General features: G+C 42.7%; 1 protein-coding gene across 1 annotated transcript in view; it reads left to right on the top strand.

The window, feature by feature from the left end:
* NCAM1 (neural cell adhesion molecule 1) overlaps positions 1-23780 on the top strand; it is a 160469-nt gene that overhangs the window by 96202 nt on the left and 40487 nt on the right. Inside the window, 9 exon segments of the mRNA XM_041125251.1 lie at positions 31-148; positions 1410-1579; positions 2451-2593; positions 8558-8587; positions 13052-13202; positions 13794-13978; positions 14335-14431; positions 15240-15410; positions 16652-16783. Coding sequence (XP_040981185.1) covers positions 31-148; positions 1410-1579; positions 2451-2593; positions 8558-8587; positions 13052-13202; positions 13794-13978; positions 14335-14431; positions 15240-15410; positions 16652-16783 — 1197 coding nt within the window.

Genomic DNA, 23780 nt, shown 5'->3' with positions numbered 1-23780 from the left:
TAACTTCAATGTGGATTCCTTCTCTTCTAGTACCTCCTTCTGTGCGCGCCAGGCAGAGCACCATGAATGCCACTGCCAACCTCAGCCAGTCTGTCACTTTAGCATGTGATGCTGATGGCTTTCCTGAGCCAACCATGACGTGGACAAAGTAAGATGCTGCGTGCAATGTCCTGATTGTGTGTGAGCACGGATGTTTTCACCAAGGCCTGGAAAACCAGGCTGGAGGGAAAGCAACATTTTAACTGGAATAAGATTAATTCATTTTTTTCACAAGAGAAAAAATGGCCTCATAATGGAATTGCAGTTAGCTTCTGTGGTGGGTTAACCCCAGTAGGCAGCTAAATACCACACAGCCACTCACTACATGCCCCCTGAGTGGGATGGGGAAGAGAATCAGAAGGGTAACATCCAAAAACTCATTGCTTGAGATAAAGACAGTTTAACAGATAAAGCAAAAGCTGTGCATGCAAGCAAAGCAAAATAAGGAGTTCATTCACTACTTCCCATTGGCAGGTAGGTGTTTAGCCAGGTCAGCTGTCCCAGCTGTATCCCCTCCCAACTTCTTGTGCACTCCCTGCCTACTCACTGGCAGGGCAGTGTGAGAAACAGAAAACCCTTTGACATTGTGTGTATACTGTTCAGCAATAGCTAAAACATCGTTGTGTTATCAACGCTGTTTGGTCACAAACCAAAACATAGCACCATATGAGCTACTATAAAGAAAATTAACTCTGTCTCAGCCAAAACCAGTACAGCTTCCTGGAAAAACAAGAATAACAGTAAAACCAGGAATTTTTAACTGTCCCATTGCATCCTTTGTCAAGGTGCAAATACAGATGAAGCTTCATGCTGACCAGACCTGTCCCATGGGTCAGTTTATTATCATCTGTTGCACTGGTGGTGAAACTTAGGCAAAAGCAGATGCTGTAACTTGCATTTGTCATGCCAGGAGACCTGCATCTGAAGTCTTTCTCTTCATTTCATCAGGTCTAAATTTCACTGTCAGGCAGTGATACAGACTTCAGGTATACTATTCTTGAAATTGTGTAGCCTTTGGCGAAGGTTATGAGGACAAGTTTTAATGTTGAAAAAGCTGATGACAACTTGGAATACTGCCTTGAAATGCAAGGACAGAAGCCACCTTCAATGGTGTTTATAGCTCTTGTATATAGGCTATGACGTGTGTCAGGAGGCAAAAGGTTCAGCTGCCAAGAGCCCTAAGGCAGGAGGGATTAGGAATAGATCAAAATGTAAGCTTTGCAGCCAATAGAGAAAGGAAAAGGTGTTGGTCCCTCTCAACCTGAGGAGTTTCAGTGTAGTAATGCAGTTCTAGCATTAACAAGCCTAAAACAAATAACCTTTGACTGCTGCTCCTCCCCAACACAGCCAGTGTGCTTTGTGCCCTGCAGGGATGGAGAGCCAATAGAAGAGGCCGATGATGAAGAGAAGTACAGTTTGAACTACGATGGGTCTGAGCTCATTATCAAGAAGGTGGATAAGAGTGACGAAGCAGAATACATCTGCATTGCTGAGAACAAGGCTGGCGAGCAGGATGCCACCATTCATCTCAAAGTCTTTGGTAGACATGCTCTTACTGTCCACTCCTTTCCAATCCAGTTGGCTATTGGTAGCTCACTAGAGCAAGCTCGAAGTAACCTACTTATCCCAGATAATGCCTGATGTGGCTTATCTGGAGCTGCTGCTTTCCCAAGTAATGCTGTGCACCTCTGCCATTATGTTGGGCAAAACAGAGTCTGTGTATGTGTCTGAAACAGATGCCAATTCCATTCTGCTTCCTTTCTGATAAAAGAAATGCAGTCCTGTGCAGGGAGTGGTGTGAGATTCACATGCTACTTGAAATATCTTCCAGGCCCAGAGGGCTGAATCTTAATCCAACCAAAGCTGCTATTAAAAGGGCTTTAGTGCTTCAGTGGGACTTGCTATAACCTGGACAGGGAGGTGAACTCCACCCGACCACTGTGTGAATGACCTCAAACTTGCAGGAATGAATCAGCAGCTTTCCTACCTTCCATGAATCTGGGAGTGTTAAGGAATATATTTCTCCCTGTCCCATCCCTCTGCAGCCACTTGACAAAGCTGCTTATGAAAAGGCTAATTTGGGGCAGAGAAAGCAGAGAGGTGGAAGACTTAGCTGATAATTGCAGGGACTGATCATTTGTACACTGTTAAATGGGTTCTACTTCAGATATATCCACTTCTAGTCCTCTCCTACAAACCTCAGCTGTAAGCATGTGTAGAAAAGGTCTTCTAGTTCTGCAAGGAGGTACCCTCTTCTCAAATGTCACTCTGCTCCCTTTCCCATGTGGCAGTAAACCTGTGCCAATTCAGAAGCCTTTTTTCCCCCCAGTGTTGCTTGTTTCAAACATTGCTCTTGAGAGGCAAGCTTCATTCTGAGCACCAACTGAAAGAAGGTTGCTTCTTCTTTTCAGCAAAACCCAAAATCACCTACGTGGAGAATAAAACAGCCATGGAACTGGAGGATCAGATTACACTGACCTGTGAGGCATCTGGGGACCCAATCCCTTCCATCACATGGAAAACTTCCACCCGGAACATCAGCAATGAAGAGAAGGTATAACCCTTCCCAAAACCATGGTCTCATTTGCTGGGATCAGTGCAGCTTGTATCTGCCTGCCTCTGCTGATCCAGAATGCATGACAGCCGCATGCAGATGCACATGGAAATCATGGTGATTCCCCTCTCTGTAGTGAGAACACATGCAGTCCTGCACAGACTGTCTGCTAAAGGGTTAGCTCCTCAGCTGAAGTAATCCCATAGAGGTCCTTTTCTACAAAGAGCCTTCTCAATTTATAACAACTGAGGATATGCTTTTTAATTCCTGCTGGTATCACTCTGAGTTGAATTAACTTGAAAAGCAGTAGGTCCTGGACCCTTTTCGGAGGAGTTTCCAAAGGGACCTACAGTTGCAGGAAGCTTGTGAAAGGGTTTTTCCCTTCAATTTCCAAGCTGAGAGGTGGGAATGAGCACCCTGATTCCAGTGTTGTCCATGCTGCATCATGATGATGATGTCATCTGCGAGGGTGGCAGGTGGAGAGGTGTGGGGTATTATCTCTCAAAGATGCAGTGGACCAAAATGAGCCTGTTAATTTCTTCTTGCCTTTCTGTATTGTATTCTAATACTGCATGTATATGAAGCACAAAAGCCTGGCTGCCTTTGTGTTCACCTGTTTTGTTGATCACATCAATACCATTTTGTTCTTAAAAGGCAAAAATAATTAGCAGTTTTTCTTTTAAAAAAAGAGTGGTTTATTGGCTGCAATTCCCCTTAACTAGACAAGATTAGGATGTGCTGTATTACTGTAGATATTTCGTAATAGTTGTATAAGGTGATCAGGAGGCATAGTGTAGAGCCAAAGAAAGCCTAGACAAAAGTTGGAGTAAGGAGTTGTTGGTTATTAATAACAGGATGCTTGAAGGTTCAGCTAACTTGGACATACCAGAGGTTCTGACTCAATATGAAGGCAGCAGTTGATAGACTATGAAAGTCTCAGAGTGACAGAGGTATCCGCTGTCAGTCATCCACACAGCTGCCATTCTGCACTATAGCCTCCTAAATGAGCTTTTTTAATTGCCTCCATGATGTCAGCTCTTCACCATGATGTTAATGTGTAACTTACTAATTAGGGTGCCAAGGTTTTCCAGCCTTAATTCTTTCTTAACATCTTTTGGATTTGAGGGCTAGTATAAATCCCTGCAACATTTGGAGAGAGATTTTCATTGCCTTCAAAACCTCTTGGCTTGGGCTCTCACTACAACATGACTGGGGGGACCTGTTTTGACAGGGTAAGGTTATTCATGGTCTTGTCTCTGTCTAGGAAAGTGGTGGGAGGAGCTAAGTGCTCTAGCGCTTCTAGCCCTAGAGTTTCAATCGCAGCCACGGAAAAGAGCTTTGACAGGGAGAAGAATATAAAAACTAAAATAACACTAAGTCAAGGAGAAGTCGGTAGGAAAGCCTGTTTGCAGAGAGTCCCATCTGTCCAGCCCAATTAAACTAACAAGATCTCAGTGGCAAAACTGCTAACCATTTTTGAGACTCTCATATATCCTGCTTGATGCTGTTAAGCTGGTGATCAGTATTAAGGAAAATGTTAAAACTCTGATAGTTTCTTTTCTAGATGGGGGGAAAATCAAAGGTTTGAGGTACTACCATGTGTCTCATACTGGTTCAAACTTCAGGGCAGAGATTTTTTTTATCATATACCATGCACTTTCTAGGCAGAAATTTTTTGTGTGTGTGTTTTGGTTTGGTTTTTACTTTTTCCGATTCTCTATCTTGTGCTTTAAGTTTAGGTGAATGGTACAGATGTCCAGAAAATCCTCAGGTCAAAATAGCTCTGATAAACATTCTATTACATGTACAACCAAATGCATATATTTAGTTTACTATCCACTTACTGTCTCTGGGATAGCACAGGGAAATGGATGGTCTTTGATGGGGGACAAATGATACTATTTTTAAAATCATCAAGCCCTACTTTTGAATACGCTTTAGGTACTTAGAATCATAGAATCATTTAGGTTGGAAAAGACCTTCAAGATTATCGAGTCTAACCATCAACCATGGATGCATCTGTCTTGCTACATGTTGTTTACTTTTGTAATCATATTTCAGTCCAGATTTTTAAAGATCTAGAGGTGCCTTAACTCCCATGAACATTTGGTACTTCAGAAAAACCTACCCAAATGCCCAAACAAACAAACAAAAACCTCTCTGGCTTAGAGTTTTTTTCCCCGCTCAGTCTCTGTCCAAGAACAGAGACAGTCTGACATGTGGACAAGGGGCGGGAGGTGCTGTAGCCCAGACACCTAGGTTGACAATGTCAACTATTTCAACATTCCCACACTTCCCTAAGAGACCTGTTGATACCCTAGCATGCATAGCAAAAGATTCTCCTCTCTATGGCTATGCCTACATAACGTGGTACCCCTTGGACAAGCAATCTTTTGCTTTGATGATGGTCTGCAAAGGTAAGTGGTTGTTACTCTGCCCTGGCAAAATCAGATGATTGGCAACTGTATACCAACACAGATGAGCAGACCAAACTTCCAGATACTGGCATGGTGGAAGCTTCCTCTTACTAGTAAGCTGGCAGCTTGCATTCTTCTGCCTGGCAGGGAGTGCAAGTAAAATAAAAGTTTTAAAAAAAATAAAAATTTGCTTATATGTGGTTTACTTCGGTTGTGAATGTAGGAACATGCTACTTAGGAGAAACTTTTGCTCTGTCGGTCTGAGATGCCTGCCTATCACTACTGCAGAACATAGCAGAACAGGCCTGGGAAGTCATCAACATGATGATTTGAAGTGGTTTGGCTTGATCTTTCCTCAAGTATTTATTGCTGTGCCATTGTAGGCAGGAGGAATGCTTTCTCTTTGAATGATACCAGGTGTAAAGCTGATCAAGCCAGTATGCCATATTCCTCATCACCCTCAGTATATTTCATGCCCTTTCAAGAGACATGTTTCTTCTATTGCTCTAGCAGAATACTAACTGTGATTCAGTAAATATAGTTTTGATCTGTTGTGTATTGGTGTATAAAAGTTTTACAATTTTAGTGCAAACATGAGTGTGTTTCCTGTCAGATTTTTGGATGAAGCAATCGCTAACTACCCTTACACATACTTTCATGCAACAGTTGCGGAGACAGACCTAGGTTTCTTACTCCGCAGTACAGCTCAGTGTGTGAGGAATGGGGGGGGGGGGGGTAACAGGTGATGCTTTTATGCAGCTCTTTCATTATCTTGCCAGAGCTGGCAGTAGGTATATCTGTGGCGTAGGATCACACTCAGTACAGCTGTCTGGCCTCCCACGCTAGCTATCAAGACGTGCATCGCGTTACCATTTTCTCGATGGCAAGTCAAAAATAAAGTGAACGTTTTCTTACCAGAATGAAAGAATCAAAGAACAGAGGAAGAGATTAGCTCTGGTATTCTTCCTACTTACAGTTTAACCTGTATAGTGTTATTGGGCCTTTTCCATCAAGGCTGTCCCACAAGGTTCCCTGTTCCTAAAGTAGGAAAATGCAGAAGTCTGACTTCTGAATGGACCAGAGTTTGAGAGGCCCCTTTAGTAGGTGACTGCTTGTCTGAATGACAGATGTCTTTTTGCTCACACCTCTGACAGGTGAATTACAGCACTGCATTGTGCTACCCTGAGAACAGTCCAATGCATCCTTCCACTTATTTTCTGGGTTACTGTTACTGACTAGTAGCCGCTATCAACTCTATGTCATTGGCAGCTAAAGCAAATAGATAGTTGTTAAAAATTCAGAAATCTTTAGATGAAGACAACTTGATTGAATTCCAGCAACATAAGGAGTGCCCCTTTGCTAGGACATAAGCATTGAGTTGCCAGTGTTGCAGCAGCATGCTAGGGCACGATAACCAGAAGATGAGAGGAACTCCTTCCCTTGCACAGTTCACACTAGGTCAAATTTAGCAGTGAAGTAATTAAAAAATTATTTAAAAACAAAAGAGTCAAACAGAGAAGAGCCAAATACTCTGCTGATGCAAGTGAGCATTGTTGCAATATCTTCAGCTAAGTGCTTCTAGATGTGATGCAGCAGATCTAACATTTCAAGATTTAACTTAAGTTTAATTTCCTGATTTTTTTTTTTTCTTTTAAGTGGACAATATACCTTGAATACAATTCCTTGTCTTAAATTTGTGTAGTACTTCGTATCTTGTGGATGTACATGGGAATATCTTTGGATTTAATAAGCCAGGGAGTAAACTACATTGGCAGTTCCCAGGAACTCCCTTGTAAGTGAAGATGCTCCCATTTAACAACTTGCTTCCAAAGGGAAGAGAAGATGCTAGCATGCATGAGGCTTTTGCTTCCCTCTCTCCCCTGCATGGTGCTGAGTAGAGCTTGTGTTTCTCTTTGTCTTGTAAGGGAGAGTTAGTGTGAAACTCTCCAGGATGGAGAATGTGGTTGTGCCTTTTTCCCCCGTGTCCATGAGTGCCATTACAAAGAAACAGCAAACTCTAGGAGTGTGGGAACAGGCTTTTTTCCTCCTTCATCTTCCTTTAGGTTGACAGGTACCGAACATCAAAGGATAAAAAGATGTCTCTCTCTTCCCCCCCCCCCCCCTTTTCTTTCTTTTTTTTTAAATCCCTCTGTGCTGACACCATAGAGACTCAGTCAATAGGATTGAAAAGGGACTTGCATGGGTATAAGCAAGGCAGTTCCCTGGCTAGCCTGGCTTGCTCAGGTACAGAGAATGACTGGTACATCAGAAAGGAATTATGCTGCATTATTATGGTTGCCTGTTCAGCTTTCAAGGAACTTGTGCACAACAGGATATATGTACAAAGAAATGATCAGGTGATGTGAGTGTCCTAGCCCGTGCAGGTGTTGGTGAGTTTCTCTTCAGGTGGCTTCACGTCAGGCCTCTAGTTACAAGCAATAACTTGCTTTTATCAAAGACATTCTGAAATGAGGCTGTCTGTACCATATGTTAATACTTAAGTCTCACAATGTTCACTAGAAGCACTGTGGAAACTACTATGTTTTTTATTCTCATTTCCTAAGCTTTCATCTCCATTTCTGTAACATCACTCTTGTGTATGCTGTTATATCCACACATCAGCAATGCTTGTGCCTCACATTCAATAATGCCATCATGGCTGTGATATTAGCAGGTGATTTTTGACTCCTGAACTGAAATGGATCAAGTTGCAATTGAAATAGAGACCAGAAGAAAAATATTTGAAAGATAAATTATAGGGGAAAAATGGAACCCAGCAACTATGGTCCTTCTGAACCACAGTGAATATGGTCCACACTGTTGGTGGCTTTCTCTGAATGGGAAATGCATGTTTATTGGTAAGGTTCGTGCATGTTTCACTGATGCCTGTTGTTTGGTTGTCCCAAGCCCAGTAAGAATTGGGTGCACACAGCCCTAAGCATAACTAGGTGGACATTATCAACTGGAGGTACAACATTCTGCCCTGCTGTCTCCTGTCCAGGGAGGGGTCATACTGTTTCAGTGCTCTGCAGCTTAAGGTCTCCTACTCCTGGCACAGTATGCATGTAAAAACATGTACAAATGCATGATCACATTAATGATATGAGTGTTAATGTTAATCAGTGTGTTCAGGTGGCTAACAAACCAGTGTTAGAAAACCAGTTCCATAACTATCTTTGCAATTTAGTGACCTAGGTCATCAGAATCACTTCCCCACTATGCTGGGAGCAGGTTTCTAGAAAAGGTGAGATGTGACAAGGGAAATAGTCCCTGGATATGTAAAAACAGAAGCAGTCTCTAGGTGTCGTTAACCTTTGTTTAATCATTTTCAGACCAATTTATAGGATATTTTGAATGCAAATCTAAATTGATGTTATATTGGGAAATGGAAATTGCGATCACCCCGCACACGAGATATACATACAACTTAGAGCCTGCATGTGCACAGAACACAATGTGGTGCATACACTATGATACCTAAAAGCAACCTTTGATAAACTTTTATTGCTTTTTTTCTGTTGTTGTGTTCTATATCTGTTCTCTCCAGGCTTCGTGGACCCGGCCCGAGAAACAAGAGGTATAAGATTACCAGACCTTTAGCAAATTTAGTGTTTTGGTTTTGTTTCTTTTAAGCATTATAGATTAACAAATCTCTAGTCCAGTAACCATGCCAACTAAACCAGCATTAATAATGTGAACAAATTAAATATCAATACATAAAAGAAACAGCTTATAGAGTTAGAAGTTGCTTGGCATGTAGTAATGCATTTTTGGATGAGCAAACTAGCTGTGTTGGGAGTGAGTAATTCTGGTTGTCACTTTAAAAAAAAAAAGACAAATATAAAAGAAAATGTAAAATCTGACAAATAACCATTTTCTTGTATGCTACCAGTGTGAATCGTATCTAGAGCTTTAAGAATTAGCAACAGTGTGTGTTCTGGGAAAGTATTTTTTTCCAAAGATAGCTTCTTCTGCTCCAGCCAACTCATCTGTTTGCTCATGGTACTCCTTAAGTTTGACCTTCTCTTAAAGGACAACTGCATCATGTTCCATTTCAAAATCAATGCAGATAAATCTTTCACAAGTTGTATTTCTCCAGAAAATGCTCCAAATTGCTAAATTACTACGTCTCTTTGATTTGCAAGGGCCAGTGAGGGGGTGTGGGATAATGCAGTAACTCAGTTTGGAGCAAATGTGTTTTGTTGCTGTTTTATTTCACATTCAGTGCTGTATTTTAAAAACAGTAATAATAATCTACCTTTACATGCACCTGATTTGTAGCATTCTTGCTTCAAAATGGAGCAGAAAGTATGTTTCCAAGCAAATAATAGGGGTCAGGTAGAGAACAAAATTAGCCATCAGAACTGGGTGACTTATATTTGTATTTTTAGGATCAACTTTGTGGAGGCTCTGGGTATCCTGAATTCTATTTTTAAGCCATCTTAATCCATAGAGACTGGTGTGGCCTAAACAAAGCGAACCTCTAATTTAAGCACCATCCACCTTTGCTTCATATGGGCCTGAGAAGATACTGCCCATTCTTACTTCAAAATAACGTGTTGGAATAGATGAATCGTGGCAAGTGAAGGCATTGGATATTTAGACCAGTTTGCGTTGAAGAATTTGGAATTTGAGTAGTTGCATCTCTTCAGGCCTCATGTTAATTCCTATTACAGTTGTGTCTGTCTCATCCCCCCCCGGTGTTTTCACTGTTCTCTCTGTCTCAAGCTTTTTATTAATATGAGCACTAATACTATTAAGCTTGTTGTCTCTAAATTTCTTACTGCGTCTGTGTCTTAAAATATCCAAGTGGGGTCCTGTGAGAATGTTGTTGAAGCTTATTTTTGCAGCTTGTGTAGACATATCTTTAACATAGCTAGCATGGGGTCTTTTAGCAGTGTATTCCAGCAGCAGGGAGTTCAGTTCTAAGGAAGCTGAGTGAATACTTGGCATTAAGTGTTTCACTCTTACTAATGCATTAGCTGGTTTAAAGTAAGGAAGTCTCTATGAGCTTCAGTCATAGCAGCATATATGGGTGTTAAATCTTGCTTTCCTTGCTTTGGAGGCATAATTGCAGTTGGCTGCTTCTTCCTCAGACAGTCAGCTCTACTTACTATGCACAGTCCATAATGTCTCAGTTCACCATTCTGGTCCTGCATATACTGGAGAATTGTTGAAAGTCATATTAGCAGCATATGCTAACAAAAAGAGCCCCCACATTGTCCCCAACAGATGCTAAAAAACTCAGTTACAAGCAAAATTACCTCAGTTACACCACAAACTGGTAATGCCTTTCTGATAACTGGGAATTAGTGCAACCTCTTACAAATAGTAAGAGCTGCAGATGAGTCCTGGTTAATGCAGTGTAAGCACAGAGCTAGGAGAGATCAGTCGTCTTCCTTCACTGGAATTTGTAGCTGTGGTCAGGATTTCTGGGTGTTGTTTTGTAATGATGTCCACTGTGTTCAAAGTGGGTGAGGAGAAGATATGACAGTGTGAAATTAAGTCATGGATACTTGTTTGTGAAAGAACTGAAAAATCCAGAATATGGAGGGAAGGGAGCTAAATGCTTTTCCTACTTGTCTCTCCTCTTCCCCTTTCGCACTAAAGTATTGAAATCTAGGCCAGCTTCGTGCATAGCGACTATGTGCCACATGGCATTGTCAGAATTTGGAGAAAAACACCTGCTTTTATCTCAGGAAAAGTTGTAGTAATCAGTGTTATGGAGAACCATTGTCCCCTTTTCTGCAGAGTGGCAGTTGCTATGGCATGAGTTACTGCCTGTGTCCCTTAGGTTGTCTCCCCATTACTATGAAGCATTTTGTTATCCAAAATCCTTAAAATCAAAGAGGCTGGGTAAAGGGATTACAAGTGTCTCCATCTGGCTCACAAGTTTCTACCTATCCTATGTCTCTAATAGCCAGGAATTGTTAGCATCTGATGGTCTGAAATATGAATAAAGAAAACTAGTAGCATGCTTTCTTGGGTAGACATTTTTCTCTTCTTTGGAGTATTTTTCCTGATGTTTTTCTTTCCTTATGCCTTTTGCATTAAGAAACAGAGCTTTATCTTCAGAATCAGTTGCATTACTTGTAAAGTTATTATTTTACCATGACTGCCTAGCACTCTTTTGTTTGTATTAGATCTTGACAAAGTGGGGAAAAGGAAGGTGATGCTGGATGTAAAATTACCTTTGCTGTAATGATCATGTGTTGGTATTTTGCCATGTTTATACTCTTGCCTGCTGGTGGGGTCATAGAGAGAAGTGTTTAGAATATTTACCCAGCTCACGAGCTAAAAGAAGCTGGGAACCTCTGCAGATCTGGAGTCTTGACATTTATGAATCCTACTGCAATAGTTTCAGAAGTGAGCTGGGTTTTGGAGTCAAATCACAAGTCAGACAAAAGGATAACAACATAGTCAGTGAAGAAAGGTAAAAAGCAGAATTTGGTTGTGTAAGATACCAGAGTGGACTAATCTCGTGTTAAGAGATCCTTCCCTGGTTCTAGGAAACGATGCACACAACACCACGTGTACATGAAATAAAGAACTGTTCCCAGCAACATAAGGGACCAAGCACAGGAGAGGGAGTGGAGTTTGCAGCCTGGGGCATTGGTCAGGGATTGCAGTAGACCTGCGTGCAGGGTAGAAGAGAGGCAAAAAATACATATAATTGGTTTTGTGTCATCAAAGGATACTAGTTTTGTGCATATGAAATTTGACTAGCTCAAATGAACTAATATTCAGAACTAACAGAAGTAAGCGCATTTACTTGTAGAAACTTCATCAGTCTTGGAGATTGAGACCACTAGCTCAGAACTGAAGGAGGCTTCAGGCCCAGAGGATCTGACCACTTCAGATACCAGAGATGTACTTTGTGCTACAGCTCAGTGCATTTGGCTGTTCAATATCCTCAGGGTTTTTACTCATAATCTCAGTACTTGTCCTGTATCTTCCAAGAAAATTAATGTTCTTGGAGCATTAATTGCATTAAGTGTGGCAGACTGCAGCAGCAGACACAGCCATGAGGGTACCTAATTTATTCATTTGTGCTTGTGCCACTTTGGAAACTAGATGAGAGAGTTGGTGCTTTAAAGCTTCCAAGCTGAAGCACGAACACCAAGAGCTTGCAGAAGCACCCAGGTGGAGGGAGGAGTCTGTGGCCTTACATGCTTCATGTAGTAAGAGAGCATTTGGGCTTTGGTCACAAATTGGAGACGGGGGCCGGGGAGGGGGGGGAAGAGTGATGTGGGATGGGATCACTGTGTGGCTGCAACCCCTTTGAGCAGATGGTAGCCTGGATTTTACATTCCTTGTCTCTCTGTCATTGACATCCCCATACTTTCTTGCATGTGGGAGCAATTTCTAAACTGGCTTATAACCAATGCAGTTTGCTCTAGAATTTTCTTGAAGCATCACAAGACCTTGAAGCAGGGTTGTCTCTAGAAGGGTCACACAGTTTTCTTGCCCTGTTCACTGTACCTTGCTGTCTTGCACTCTACCTTGCCATGTTCAGGTGAAAGTTCTGAGCTTTCATTTTGCCTGATTCGGTTCTGAGGTCTGGATCTGTTCTTATTAAAGCCATTTCAAGGACACTGAAATAAAACAAGTATCAGTGAGAGAAGAGGAAGGCCTGAATTCTCTGAGTGGAAACACAGTACCTGTTGGGGAGGTTTTCTACAAGAGCACACTGGCAAAAATTTTTGACCAGAGCTGAATCTCTACAATTCTCATTCTGGGAAGAAGCTTGACATTATCCGGCTATCCTGAGACATGTAGTAGCAGCTGATACTTTGGTCCTTCATTTCATTTTTTCCCTTCTCTTGAGTACTTTGAATCGTTGCAGTTGGCCCTGTGTGATAAGGAATCTTCTTGTTGCTTTTGGAAATGCCTCTGTGCCCATGATTTCACCCAGCCCCAGGTGATCATTTCTGAAGTACTGAGCACTGGAGGGTTGGTGTAATGTAGACTTGCATCCCTTTAGTAGTCTGCACCACAGGCTCAGAGCTCAGCCTCTAACTCTATTTTCCTTTCCTGCCAGACCCTGGATGGGCGCATCGTAGTACGTAGCCATGCCCGGGTGTCGTCCCTGACTCTCAAAGAAATTCAGTACACAGATGCCGGAGAGTATGTATGCACAGCCAGCAACACCATCGGGCAGGACTCCCAAGCCATGTACCTTGAAGTGCAGTGTAAGAAGTGGAAGATGGGGCGGGGAGGGTATTCATGTGTTTAGAGGGGGGACTGTTTTGATTTTCTTTCCCTGTGATGAGTCTGAGGCACCTATGGCTAGGGAAATGTGTGTTGTTTAGGTAGAGGGCATGGAAGGCAACTCAGTCTGAAATAATTTTGTTGGAGATGTGTTGCTGTGTGCATACATGCAAATGTTTGCTCTAGCTCTCTCCAGCTGGGGTACTCTTTGCACCTTGGGAAGATTATTGGCCATGAATCTGCCACAGTCCCATTTGTTGGGTGCATCAGAGTTCTTCCCTAGGAGAACTTCCTGGTATGCACTTCCCTAGATGCATAGCATGCTGTCTGCTCCTCCTCCCACACTGTGTTAGGAGCAGCCTTTGGGACTGAGTACGTTTCCTCCTTATGTCCTTCAGCAAAAGACACTGCCCATCCCCCCAGATGAGAACACAGTTCCCGTTTCCTATTTTAGATTCCCTTCCCCACATTAAACTGGACCCTAGCCGAGGGATCCTTAAAGTGAGGCTAACTGGGCTACTTCAGGAGATTTTCTGGCTCAGATTGCCTTCACAAATGTGTCTGTCTTTCAGATGCCCCCAAGCTTCAGGGCCCTGTGGCTGTCTATACCTGGGAAGGGAATCAAGTGAACATCACCTGTGAGGTATTTGCTTACCCCAGTGCTGTCATCTCCTGGTTCCGGGACGGACAGCTGCTTCCCAGCTCAAACTACAGCAACATCAAGATCTACAACACTCCATCAGCAAGCTACCTGGAGGTGAGGAAAAGCAAGGAGGGGAGAAGGCATATGCAGTTAGGAAGGCTCGGTGCTGTCAGATAATTTATGTGCCTGATGTTGAAGGATTTAAGTCTTTCGATAGGGCACCCTGTTGGTAGACAAGAAGTTGTGTGGTGTTTCTGGTACATAAATGCTAAGAAAGTCAGGTAACAGAAGACACCACCCCCTCCTTGCCTTTGACTTTTTGCCCACTGCAGTTCTCCCCTCTGTGGGCAGCTCTCAGAGTGTTAACACGTGTACTTTATTGTGGCTTCTCTCCCCAGCAAAATGCAGAGTGCACTGGCAGAGTGAAAACGGTTTTCTGATCTGAGCATGAGCCTTCATTCCTTCCACAGGTGACACCAGACTCTGAAAATGACTTTGGGAACTATAACTGCACTGCTGTGAACCGCATTGGCCAGGAGTCCTCAGAGTTCATTCTTGTGCAGGCAGGTGAGCATCCCAGGCAGGGAGATAAGGAAATGCATTTGCAGCCCTTGAGCTGAGGTGACAGGGTGACCGTTCTTTTCTAGTTTGTGTTGATGGGGTAGCAGGAGAGCCAGCTTCTACTTTCAAAGAGACTGTTCATAAATTTTTGCATTGGGGTGGGTTGTAGATAACAAGATCCTCAGTATCTCTGTTTCCTTGTTTCTGAAGGGTCTCGTTCTTTTCTGCGCTTCCAGTACATTGTGACAGAGCTGTGGTCTTTGATTTCTGACAGCCATTGCATATGTGCATAGGCGTGCACATGTCCTTCTCAAAATCAGCAAAACATCCCTAATAGTACAGGTAGTGCAAGACACCTCAAGAGCACTGTGTACGAGCGAAAGAGGCCCAGTGTCTGACTTCATGACAGACTGGACGGGCCTCTGCTGTCCTCTCAGGGCTGCAATAGAGACAGATTTAGGAATGGTCAAGATATGTGTTGAAGTGCCCTATGGAAGATGTTGTGGGAACAGAATAGCATCCAGGATGCTCTTGCTACTTTGCTCTGGTTGTCCTCCTTTGAAGAAGGTACTGTAAGTTTCTAGCCTCTTAGAGGAGAAGCAAGATGAAGGTTTCTGCACTGTAATTAGCATTCTTAAAAGCCCTTTTAACAGTCTTCCCCTCCTGAGGGGATCCTCAGGCCTACCCTTCTCCTCTCTTTTATGAAGCCATGACAAGGATGTGTGTGATATTCCCAGTTTTCTGTTTCCTTTGTCACTAGAGCTTGTTTCCCATTGTCTTCTGTATCACTGGTTGTTTTCCCTTCCTCCCCCAGATACTCCGTCCTCTCCTTCCATTGACAGAGTGGAGCCCTATTCCAGTACTGCCCAGGTGGAGTTTGATGAGCCTGAAGCTACCGGTGGGGTGCCTATCCTCAAGTACAAGGCAGAGTGGAGAGCACTGGATGAGGGAGAATGGCATTCGAGGTTGTATGATGCAAAAGAAGGTAGGATGATAAAACAGATGTTACGTCCCCCGCCTGCATCTCAGAAGACTTTCTGTCCTTTAGGGGAAAGTCAGAGTGGAGGGTTCCATAGCTTTGCCATTTCAGCTCCTATATTAAGGCCCCATACAAGTTCTTAAATATTTGCTTTGCAGTGACACCTTGAATTCTCAGTTGGAAATGAGGGCCCTGCTGTGCTGATAGCTCTACGTGTGTGACAGGGCACCAGCCTTCTCCGCCTACAGAGCGTGTGTTGCAGCACTATGTTCATCTCTGTATCCCTTCCTTGTTCACACCATCCTGTCTGAATAAGGTGAAGAACCCTGTGCCTGTTATTGAATGAGGTTTCACGTGCTGACTGGGGAGTGACTGTGTGCTTCCTACAGAAGGCTTTTCAAGCCTTGTCTGTCAGCCCCTTTAGTTACCCTTCATTTTCCCTTGGAACATAAACCCTCCTATTCCAGAAGCAAGTCTAACTTCCATTACAGCCTGTCTCGTTATAGCAGTCTATAGGAATACACACTGCTTAAAATGTATCCTTAAGTCCAGTAAACCAAAGGGATTTTGATTTGGGAGGACTATGAAGAGGACAGTTCTATTTCAGAGCTGAATCTTCCACCGCCAATCCTGGCTGGAACCGAAATTCTTCTTTTAGGTCCCCATTGGAGTGATGTGATCATAGCTAGAGTCAGGTTTATTCTTCTCATTTCTCCCTTTGTGTCTGTGCAGGAAAAATAGAGCTTATTTCTTTCTTCATATCATGATGACCCCACAGCAGGTTCTTTCCCTCTCTTACATTGTGTCTGACCTTCTTATAGATTGTTAAAGGAGATGGATGGGTTTCTCTCCTGCTAAGGGCTTTGCTTTCAGTTGGATCATGCAGCCCAACACATGAGCATGAGTATGTCTACTACAGTCAGAGCCCCACATGACAGTGTTCTTGAAGAGCATTATTCAGGGAGCTCCTTGCCACAGGGCAAAGGCTGATGCCCTCTGGTGTCTACCACAAACTCCACTACATCCCCTCTAGAGAGGCTGTGGCAATACACCTCTCTAATCAGCTGGTTGATACAGGGGTTGTAGCTCTGACCTTTCTCTTTGCACTGTTTATGTGAGGCTGGGCCCAGAAGAGGGCTCTGTTACATGGGGTGAGCATGGCAAAAGTATACGATAGAAACATGGCATTTATTGTTGACTTAAAGCCTGAGCCTTTCTTTGCTTTTCCTCCCTTGTTTCTGCAACAGCAAATGTGGAGGGCATGATCACTATCACTGGCCTGAAACCTGAAACAACCTACTCTGTGAGACTGTCTGCAGTTAATGGCAAGGGCGTGGGTGAGATTAGCCTGCCATCCGACTTCAAGACACAACCAGTTCGTAAGTAAAACTGAGACCTCCCTCTGCTTCTCTTTCCTTGCATCTTTCCAGGGAATCTCTGCCATGCATGGATGACACCTTCTTATCTTGCAGACTTTGCTGCACCCTTTGTTTTTGTTGTGCTTTTTGATTGTAGTGAATTTCATTACTAATTAAAAATCTTCTTTGAAGGTAGGAGGCAGAGGAACTATTTTATTTGCACTAGTTTGTGCCCTGGGTTACTAGTACAAACTTTGTATTGTCAAAGAGAAGGGGCTATGCAACTGGAAGTTTTAATATGAAAAAGCAGCAAGTCGAGAAGGGCATTGGTCATAGAGAATGTAATGTCATTGTCACAAGGCATGTTTTTTTGCAAATCAGAAATTAAGAGGTTCAGCATAGGACTGGCCATAAACTGTGGAAGAAAGGGGAGGGAGGGGGATTTCTCTTTTCTGCAAATAACTGCTTTAAGATGCCCATGCAGCATGTAAGGTGATTTCCACAGCCTCTTGTCTGCTTTGCTTGGGTAATCTTCCACTCCAGTGGCAGGATGCTCTGCTGTGGCCTAACACTTTCCCTCCTGTTTCAACCAGGAACAAAAGAGGCAAGAGTTAAAAACCAGAGAGTTATTCAAGATAGGAATGAGAGAAAGAGGGAAAAAAAGTATGGAGTGTGTAGGGGAGATGTGACAAAAGCAGGCTGGGGAGAAGTGGTCTCTTATCCTTGTACACAGCCTCATCCAAGTATTAGGATCTGTATTCAACCACCCACAACCCCTGGGGTTCTTCTTTCCCATTCTCCTTGCATTTAGATCTACAGCCTATTCTTTCCACCATCGCACCCATACTTGTGCACCTATTTCATAGCTCTTCTGAAACCACTATGCAGGACTTTCCTCTGAATTTAGAGCTGGCAATATTCCTAGCCCAAGTATGTGCATGCTTTGAGGCCCTGTGAGCTGTGCATGGTCTTGATTTTGTCTGCCAACTTCTGCCTCACCAGAATTGCTGAGCAGTATGGGACAGTACACATGCCTTGTTGCTTGGAAGTCCCAGTCCCTGTGCGGTAAGCCAACCCTCACAACTGATGTCCACTCTGTTGTGATAACTCCTGTAACCTGCCCCACTCCCTAGGGTTGGATTTGAGACAGCTCATGGTATTTTGATTTTCCAGCTCCATGTTCTCTATCTCCTCACCTCTTCTACATTTTTTTTTTTTTTTTTTTTTTTTTTTTTTTTTTTTGTGTCTATCTCTGTATTTTCTTTTTGTCTGTGTTCCATCCATGGAAAAACTGCAGGCATCCCTCACTCACGTAAGTGCCTCCCTGCATTTCTTTCACTCTCTTCTTATGTTCCTAGAGTGTTCTTCTAACATACATAATATCAGCTTTTAATCTAGTACCTTTTTCCTCTCAGGGTCTTTAGAAATGAAGTAACTGGTAGTGTCCATTTCCTAACAAGACTGACACTAGAACAGTCATCCTACTACGGGTAATACTGCTCTTTTTAGAACAGAATTAGGGGTTAACATCACTTTGTCTTTATTGTAAAGCATGCAATTCAAATATTTAACTTAGTGATTGTCTAATAATAATAGTTAGCTTGTTAACTACAGAGTGGAGTAGTGGAAGGCTTCCTGTTTATGAATTGATAAAAAATTTTCAAATTTTAATGAAATGTAACTAATTCAGGAAAAAAAAACAAACAAAAAAACAGGAGAAAGCTTTAGCTAAATTGCAGGTCTGGTTTAGACCAATTAAGACCCAACCAAAAACTTCAGAATTTTGAGTATCTTCACAATTTGGAAAGCAAAAACTTCAAGAAAAAATTTACATTTTTTGCCTCTTCTCACTAATACTTTTTACCATTAGTAGTCTTTGGACAGTCTTCCAGCATTTGTGTAGTTTGTATACTCAAATAAATAAATAAACCTCATACTAAATAAAAAAAATGCATGTGTCCTCCTTCCCAATGCAAAATGAGTTAGAGAGATTTGATGGATATGTTTAATTATCAGTTAGGTTCAGTGAAACATTGTATGCTCCGTAGCTTTGTGCCTTTCAGATTGGAGTTAGTCAGTGGCAGCTAAAAGAAACCTCTTTTATCTAAGTGAGCATTATTCTGTTTATTGAAGTATGTGTCCTTGTGGTGAACTGTTGTTATTCCCAAGATTGCATGGGCAAGCTTTATGAAGCTGCTGTCGCATTCTTTGAGATTTCTGAAGCTGAAGTAAAAAAAGGAAAGATTTTTTTTTTTTTTTAAACCCTAATTACAGGATTTGAATCATACTTGTGCTATTTTTCCTTAAAGGTTGTATTATACGAAAGCTTGGACTTAGTGGACCACTAACAGGATGAATGGATTGGTAGTCAAGATGGATGAATGAATGGACAGATGGATAGACAGATTTGCAAATTGCAGTAGTTACAAAGAGTCAACTGGGAGACATGTTTTCAGAACATATGTGCAGTCCGTTGCCTAAAATTATTTGGAGCCTGTTAATTTCAGTAGAAGTAATATATCCCTTATATGAAGTTAATTGTGGTTAGTATTATAACTATCAAGCAAATGAGTTGGTAGGCCCTTCTGAACTGGACGTAGTCTACAATACACAAGGAAGATAAGGTCTTAGGTATTCAGTCTCTGTGCAGATCAGTACCACAGGAAAAGGGAAAAGATCCAATTAAGAAGAGAGGAAAAAGAACATTAAAAGCTTTGTTTCAGCCACATCGACAGACCTGTCTGCTAAGCCTCATGTTCATCACTTGGGGACAGGTACGTGGCTTTGAAGAACATTAAATCACGCTTGTAGAGTTTTTTTGCTATTTTTAATGTGGCAATCGGCTATCAGTCAGTCTGTAGTCCCTAACTCTGCTCCCTTGTAGGGTAAGTTCCATTTCTTTTTTCCTTCTTTGTGGGCTATAACATTTTTTTCATTTACAAATTCTGCTGATGCTCTTTCAGGCACATTTATGCCTTGCAGCTGTGATCCTTCTGAGCATTCGGTTCTCTAATTCTTTCTCTGCTCTCTGGGGTTCTCAAAGCCCATCTCAGATCATGAACTGGGTTATAGCAATGGCGAGGAGATTGTTGACACAACAGAAATGCCTTTTTCATCTGTGCTGGAATTCCAGTCACACAATATTAGCTGTTTGTGGGCAAAATCAAATCAGGAAAAAGTTGCGTGTCCCCTATTCTGCTGTGATTTGAAGATCACAGACATGTTTCAGAAATTTTACAGAAAAGAATATAAAAACTGTGTTTTACACCAGCCAAGACTAGCCAAAGCAACTAGTTTCCTTGCCCTATTATTTAAAGTTTCTACTTGAATGTAAAAAAAAACACCATTTTTTAGTGCCTGCTGGGATATATCCGTAGTTATTTTGATTTTTATAAATTTTCCTCAATAAGCAAAAAGTAATTTCTTTCTATCTTAGAGGCACATGGAGGCCCAAATAATTAGTAATAATGACATACTATACTAGCACAGATGAGAATTGTGGGGTTGGGAGGATATCTGTCTAACTTGACCTGGGTTTGTATTTTCATCCCAACAATGTGCTATTTTTCTGCATTTCCTTTTCCTTATACATCTGAAGACAAACAAAGGCTGCACACAGATCTCGTGAACAGTTTCTTTTTGAGCCCCAGCTGTTTCTTGCTGTTGTGCAGATGGGACCCAAATGTGTGTCAAACCAGGAGAGAGTGTGTGTGTGTGTATGGTGTGTTTGGTTTTGATATCAGAATATCTTAATGTAAAAAAAAAAACCCCAAAACAACACTAAAATAATCCCCGAATTCCACCAGGTCCTAAGCTGGTAATAGGATAGTTAGCAATGGCCTTCACCAAAACAGTGGTCATGTAGGCCGTGTTTTGCTGCCATATACACAGTGCTGGCCAGCATCTGTTTGAACTCCAGCATTGGTTTGAACTCCTGGGAATGTTGGTGAACAGTGGTGTGTGTTCAGTGATCCTGTGTTATGAGGAAGTTGGTTTAAAGCAAGAACTCACAGAGGATCCAAAATGCAGGTCTGGCAAAGTGCATTTACTTTGCTTGAGCTCTATGTCTGGAGAGGCTTCATCTGGCAAAATCTTACCAATTTGTTTTTTAATTTTCCGTCTTTTGGCAGTATTTAACAGCAATCAACTCCCCTCCTCACCTTCCTTTCTCTTTCTTTAGCAAGTACTGCTGCACCCACATCCCGTTTAGCAGAGAGTGAGTATAGTAGAAGAGGCTGTTGTCTTTGATCCACTTTGCTCTGCCTGTATCTCCTCACTGAGTGTGGTGCAGTCTGCCTAACATTCTTCGGTGTTTTCCTTCTTTTCTGTGCGTGTGTGTATTTTTTATAGAGATATATATATGTGTGTGTGTGTGTATATATTTCCGCTTCCCCCCCCCCCCCCGCCACCCCCCTGAGTGAAAACTGAATCTTCTGGTAGAGGAACTACAGATAAGTGTAAGTTTGATTTCCAGGACAGAGAAAACCCACAGAGAGCTCCCAGGTATGCTGGACTCATGGAAGGAGAGAGCTCAAGAGAAAGATATAGAGTGAAACCCTGCCCATGGAAAGTTGGTTGTTGTCACTGGTCTTTGCTGTTAAGATTTCTGATCCGTTTATGTTCCATTCTTGGGGATGTCTCATGGGATGTACTCAGGTTTTGTGGTGTGAAGCTAAATTTCCTGAAATCAACCTAGCACAGCAAATAAAGAGTTTAGTTTCTCAGCTAAGTAGAGCGGAAGATACTCAAGTGATCAGCAGGGAATGGCTTGTGCTTCCCTAAGCCTGTTACTAAAACACCTTCTGGAGCTGTGGAAGAAAACTCATTTCTTTCTATCCTGCTTCATCACTTTTTAAAATCTGCATAATCAGATTTAGGCTGCAAACTGCATGAGGGTCTATCCTGTTCTCCCCTCACGTCAGCAGCACTGATATCACCACGGGAGGAAAAGGAATTCAGAGAATCCTAGAACATCTCAAGTTAGAAGGGACCCATAAGGATCATTGAGTCCAGCTGCCTGCTCCTCACAGGACTGCCTAAAACTAAACCATATGACTAAGAGTGTCATCCAGATGCTCCTTGAACTCTTGACAGGCTTGGTGCTGCGACTGCTTCCCTGGGGAGCCTGTTGCAGTGACTGACCACCCTCTCAGTAAAGAGCCTTACCCTAATGTCCAATCTGAACTTCCCCTGACACGGCTTCATTCCATTTCCTTGTGTCCTATCACTGGTCACCAGAGAGAGGAGATCAGCACCTCCCCCTCCGCTGCTCCCCTTGAGGAAGGTGTAGACTGCAATGAGGTCACCCCTCAGCCTTCTCTTCTCCAAGCTGAACAAGCCAAGTGATGTTAGCCGCTCCTTGTAAGTCTTGCCCTCGAGACCTTTCACTATCTTGGTTGCCCTCCTCTGGACACACTCCAATAGTTTGATGTCCTTCTTATATTGAGGTGCCCAAAGCTGCACACAGTACTCAAGGTGGGGCCACACCAGTGCAGTGTAGAGTGGGGCAGTCACCCAACTCGACCAGCTAGCTATGCTGTGCTTGATGTATTGCAGGACACAATTGGCCCTTTTGGCTGCCACGGCACACTGTTGACTCATATTCAACTTGCCATCAACCCAAACCCCCAGATCTCTTTCAGAGGGGTGGCTCTCCAGCTTCTCAAAACATCTGATTTACCCCTCTCGTTAACTGTAGTTCTCTGCCCAGTCATGAAGACATGACAGTGACAATTCTTTCATTTTTGAAGTTATTATATAGAATAGTAGAGAAATCCCTCACAGCCCATGTCTCTCACGTTGCGTTCTTCCCATGACTTTTGGAAGTAGAGACATTCTTCTTTGTCCTTCTGTCCTGGTAATCCTTGTATTCAGTGCTTGTACAGTCTGCCTTTGCTCTTGGGAGTGGAGTGCTTAGCAGGATTCCTAAGGGCCTTTCAGTCTGTCAGCTTCTCTCTAAACTGCCTTATTTCTCAAGGGTACTCACGCCTTGTTGGGCCATTAAATCTTTTTTCCTCCTCTCTGCCTGTACCCTGGCCCTAGCACGTGGAGGTGAGAAAGAACGGTGTATCAGGAGGGTAAGTTCTCATTAGTCCTTGCTCCTTTGTTTTCTATAGTTGGGCAAAAGCTAGTGATGGAGTGCTGCTCTAGAGGGCCTCCCAGAAATTCCAGTACTTAATGGGCTAGCAACATGTGAACCTAGGTTGCTATTTGGGCCAAAAGTAGGTAAAAATGCTGTAGCTGTCTCTGAAATTGGATTCAGAGCTTCAAAACTCTTCAGGATGAAAAGGTATCAGTAGGAACCCTTGGAGCCATAGCTTGTTGCAAGAATGATGCAGTGCAGGCTGGCTTCCCTGTCACCTGGAGGGTCCTGCATCTGGCAGCACAACTCTCCCTGTGGAGAGGGGTTGGAAAACAGCAGCAGAGCATAATTTTTGCAGCCTTTTCAGGTAATACACATCTGCCATAAGGATTCAGTATCATTCTCGCTCTCTCCTCATTAGACCACCTCTCTTTCTTTTCTAGCACCCCTGCCTCTGCCTCTTACAACTTACTTTATATGGTATGCTTCACCTTTACATGTCCTATCTATCCTTCATGTTTCCATAGCAACTCAGCCTCTTGCTGAATCCGAAAGCTCAGAGCCACCAAGTGAGTAGATGGGAACTGCTCCCCTTTGGTCTGGAGTGCAATTTGTTATGCTGTAGCCCTTCTACTGAGGGAATTAAAGTGCTATTCCGCACTATTTTGATGTCTGTTAACCAACAATCTGGCATTAATGTGTTGTGTGAGCATGTAGCTGTTAAGAACCCAGCATGGTACCACTCTTCCTCCTCTTCCTGTTGTCCTACCAAGCATGCAGTAAAAAATGGAAATACAAGATTTAGAGGAAACATGGAGGGGGAGAAGGGGTGGGGGGGGGGGGAGAAATTTAAATGATTGTTTCCAAAAGGAATGTTTTCCTTTCACATTTTCCATTAGTGATTTTAGTGTTAAAGCTGCCTTTGCAAAAGGGACG

The sequence above is a fragment of the Aquila chrysaetos genome, chromosome 8, assembly GCF_900496995.4.
Source record: "Aquila chrysaetos chrysaetos chromosome 8, bAquChr1.4, whole genome shotgun sequence".
In the NCBI taxonomy this organism is placed as follows: Eukaryota; Metazoa; Chordata; class Aves; order Accipitriformes; family Accipitridae; genus Aquila; species Aquila chrysaetos.
This window is presented reverse-complemented; position numbering and strand designations above follow the sequence as displayed.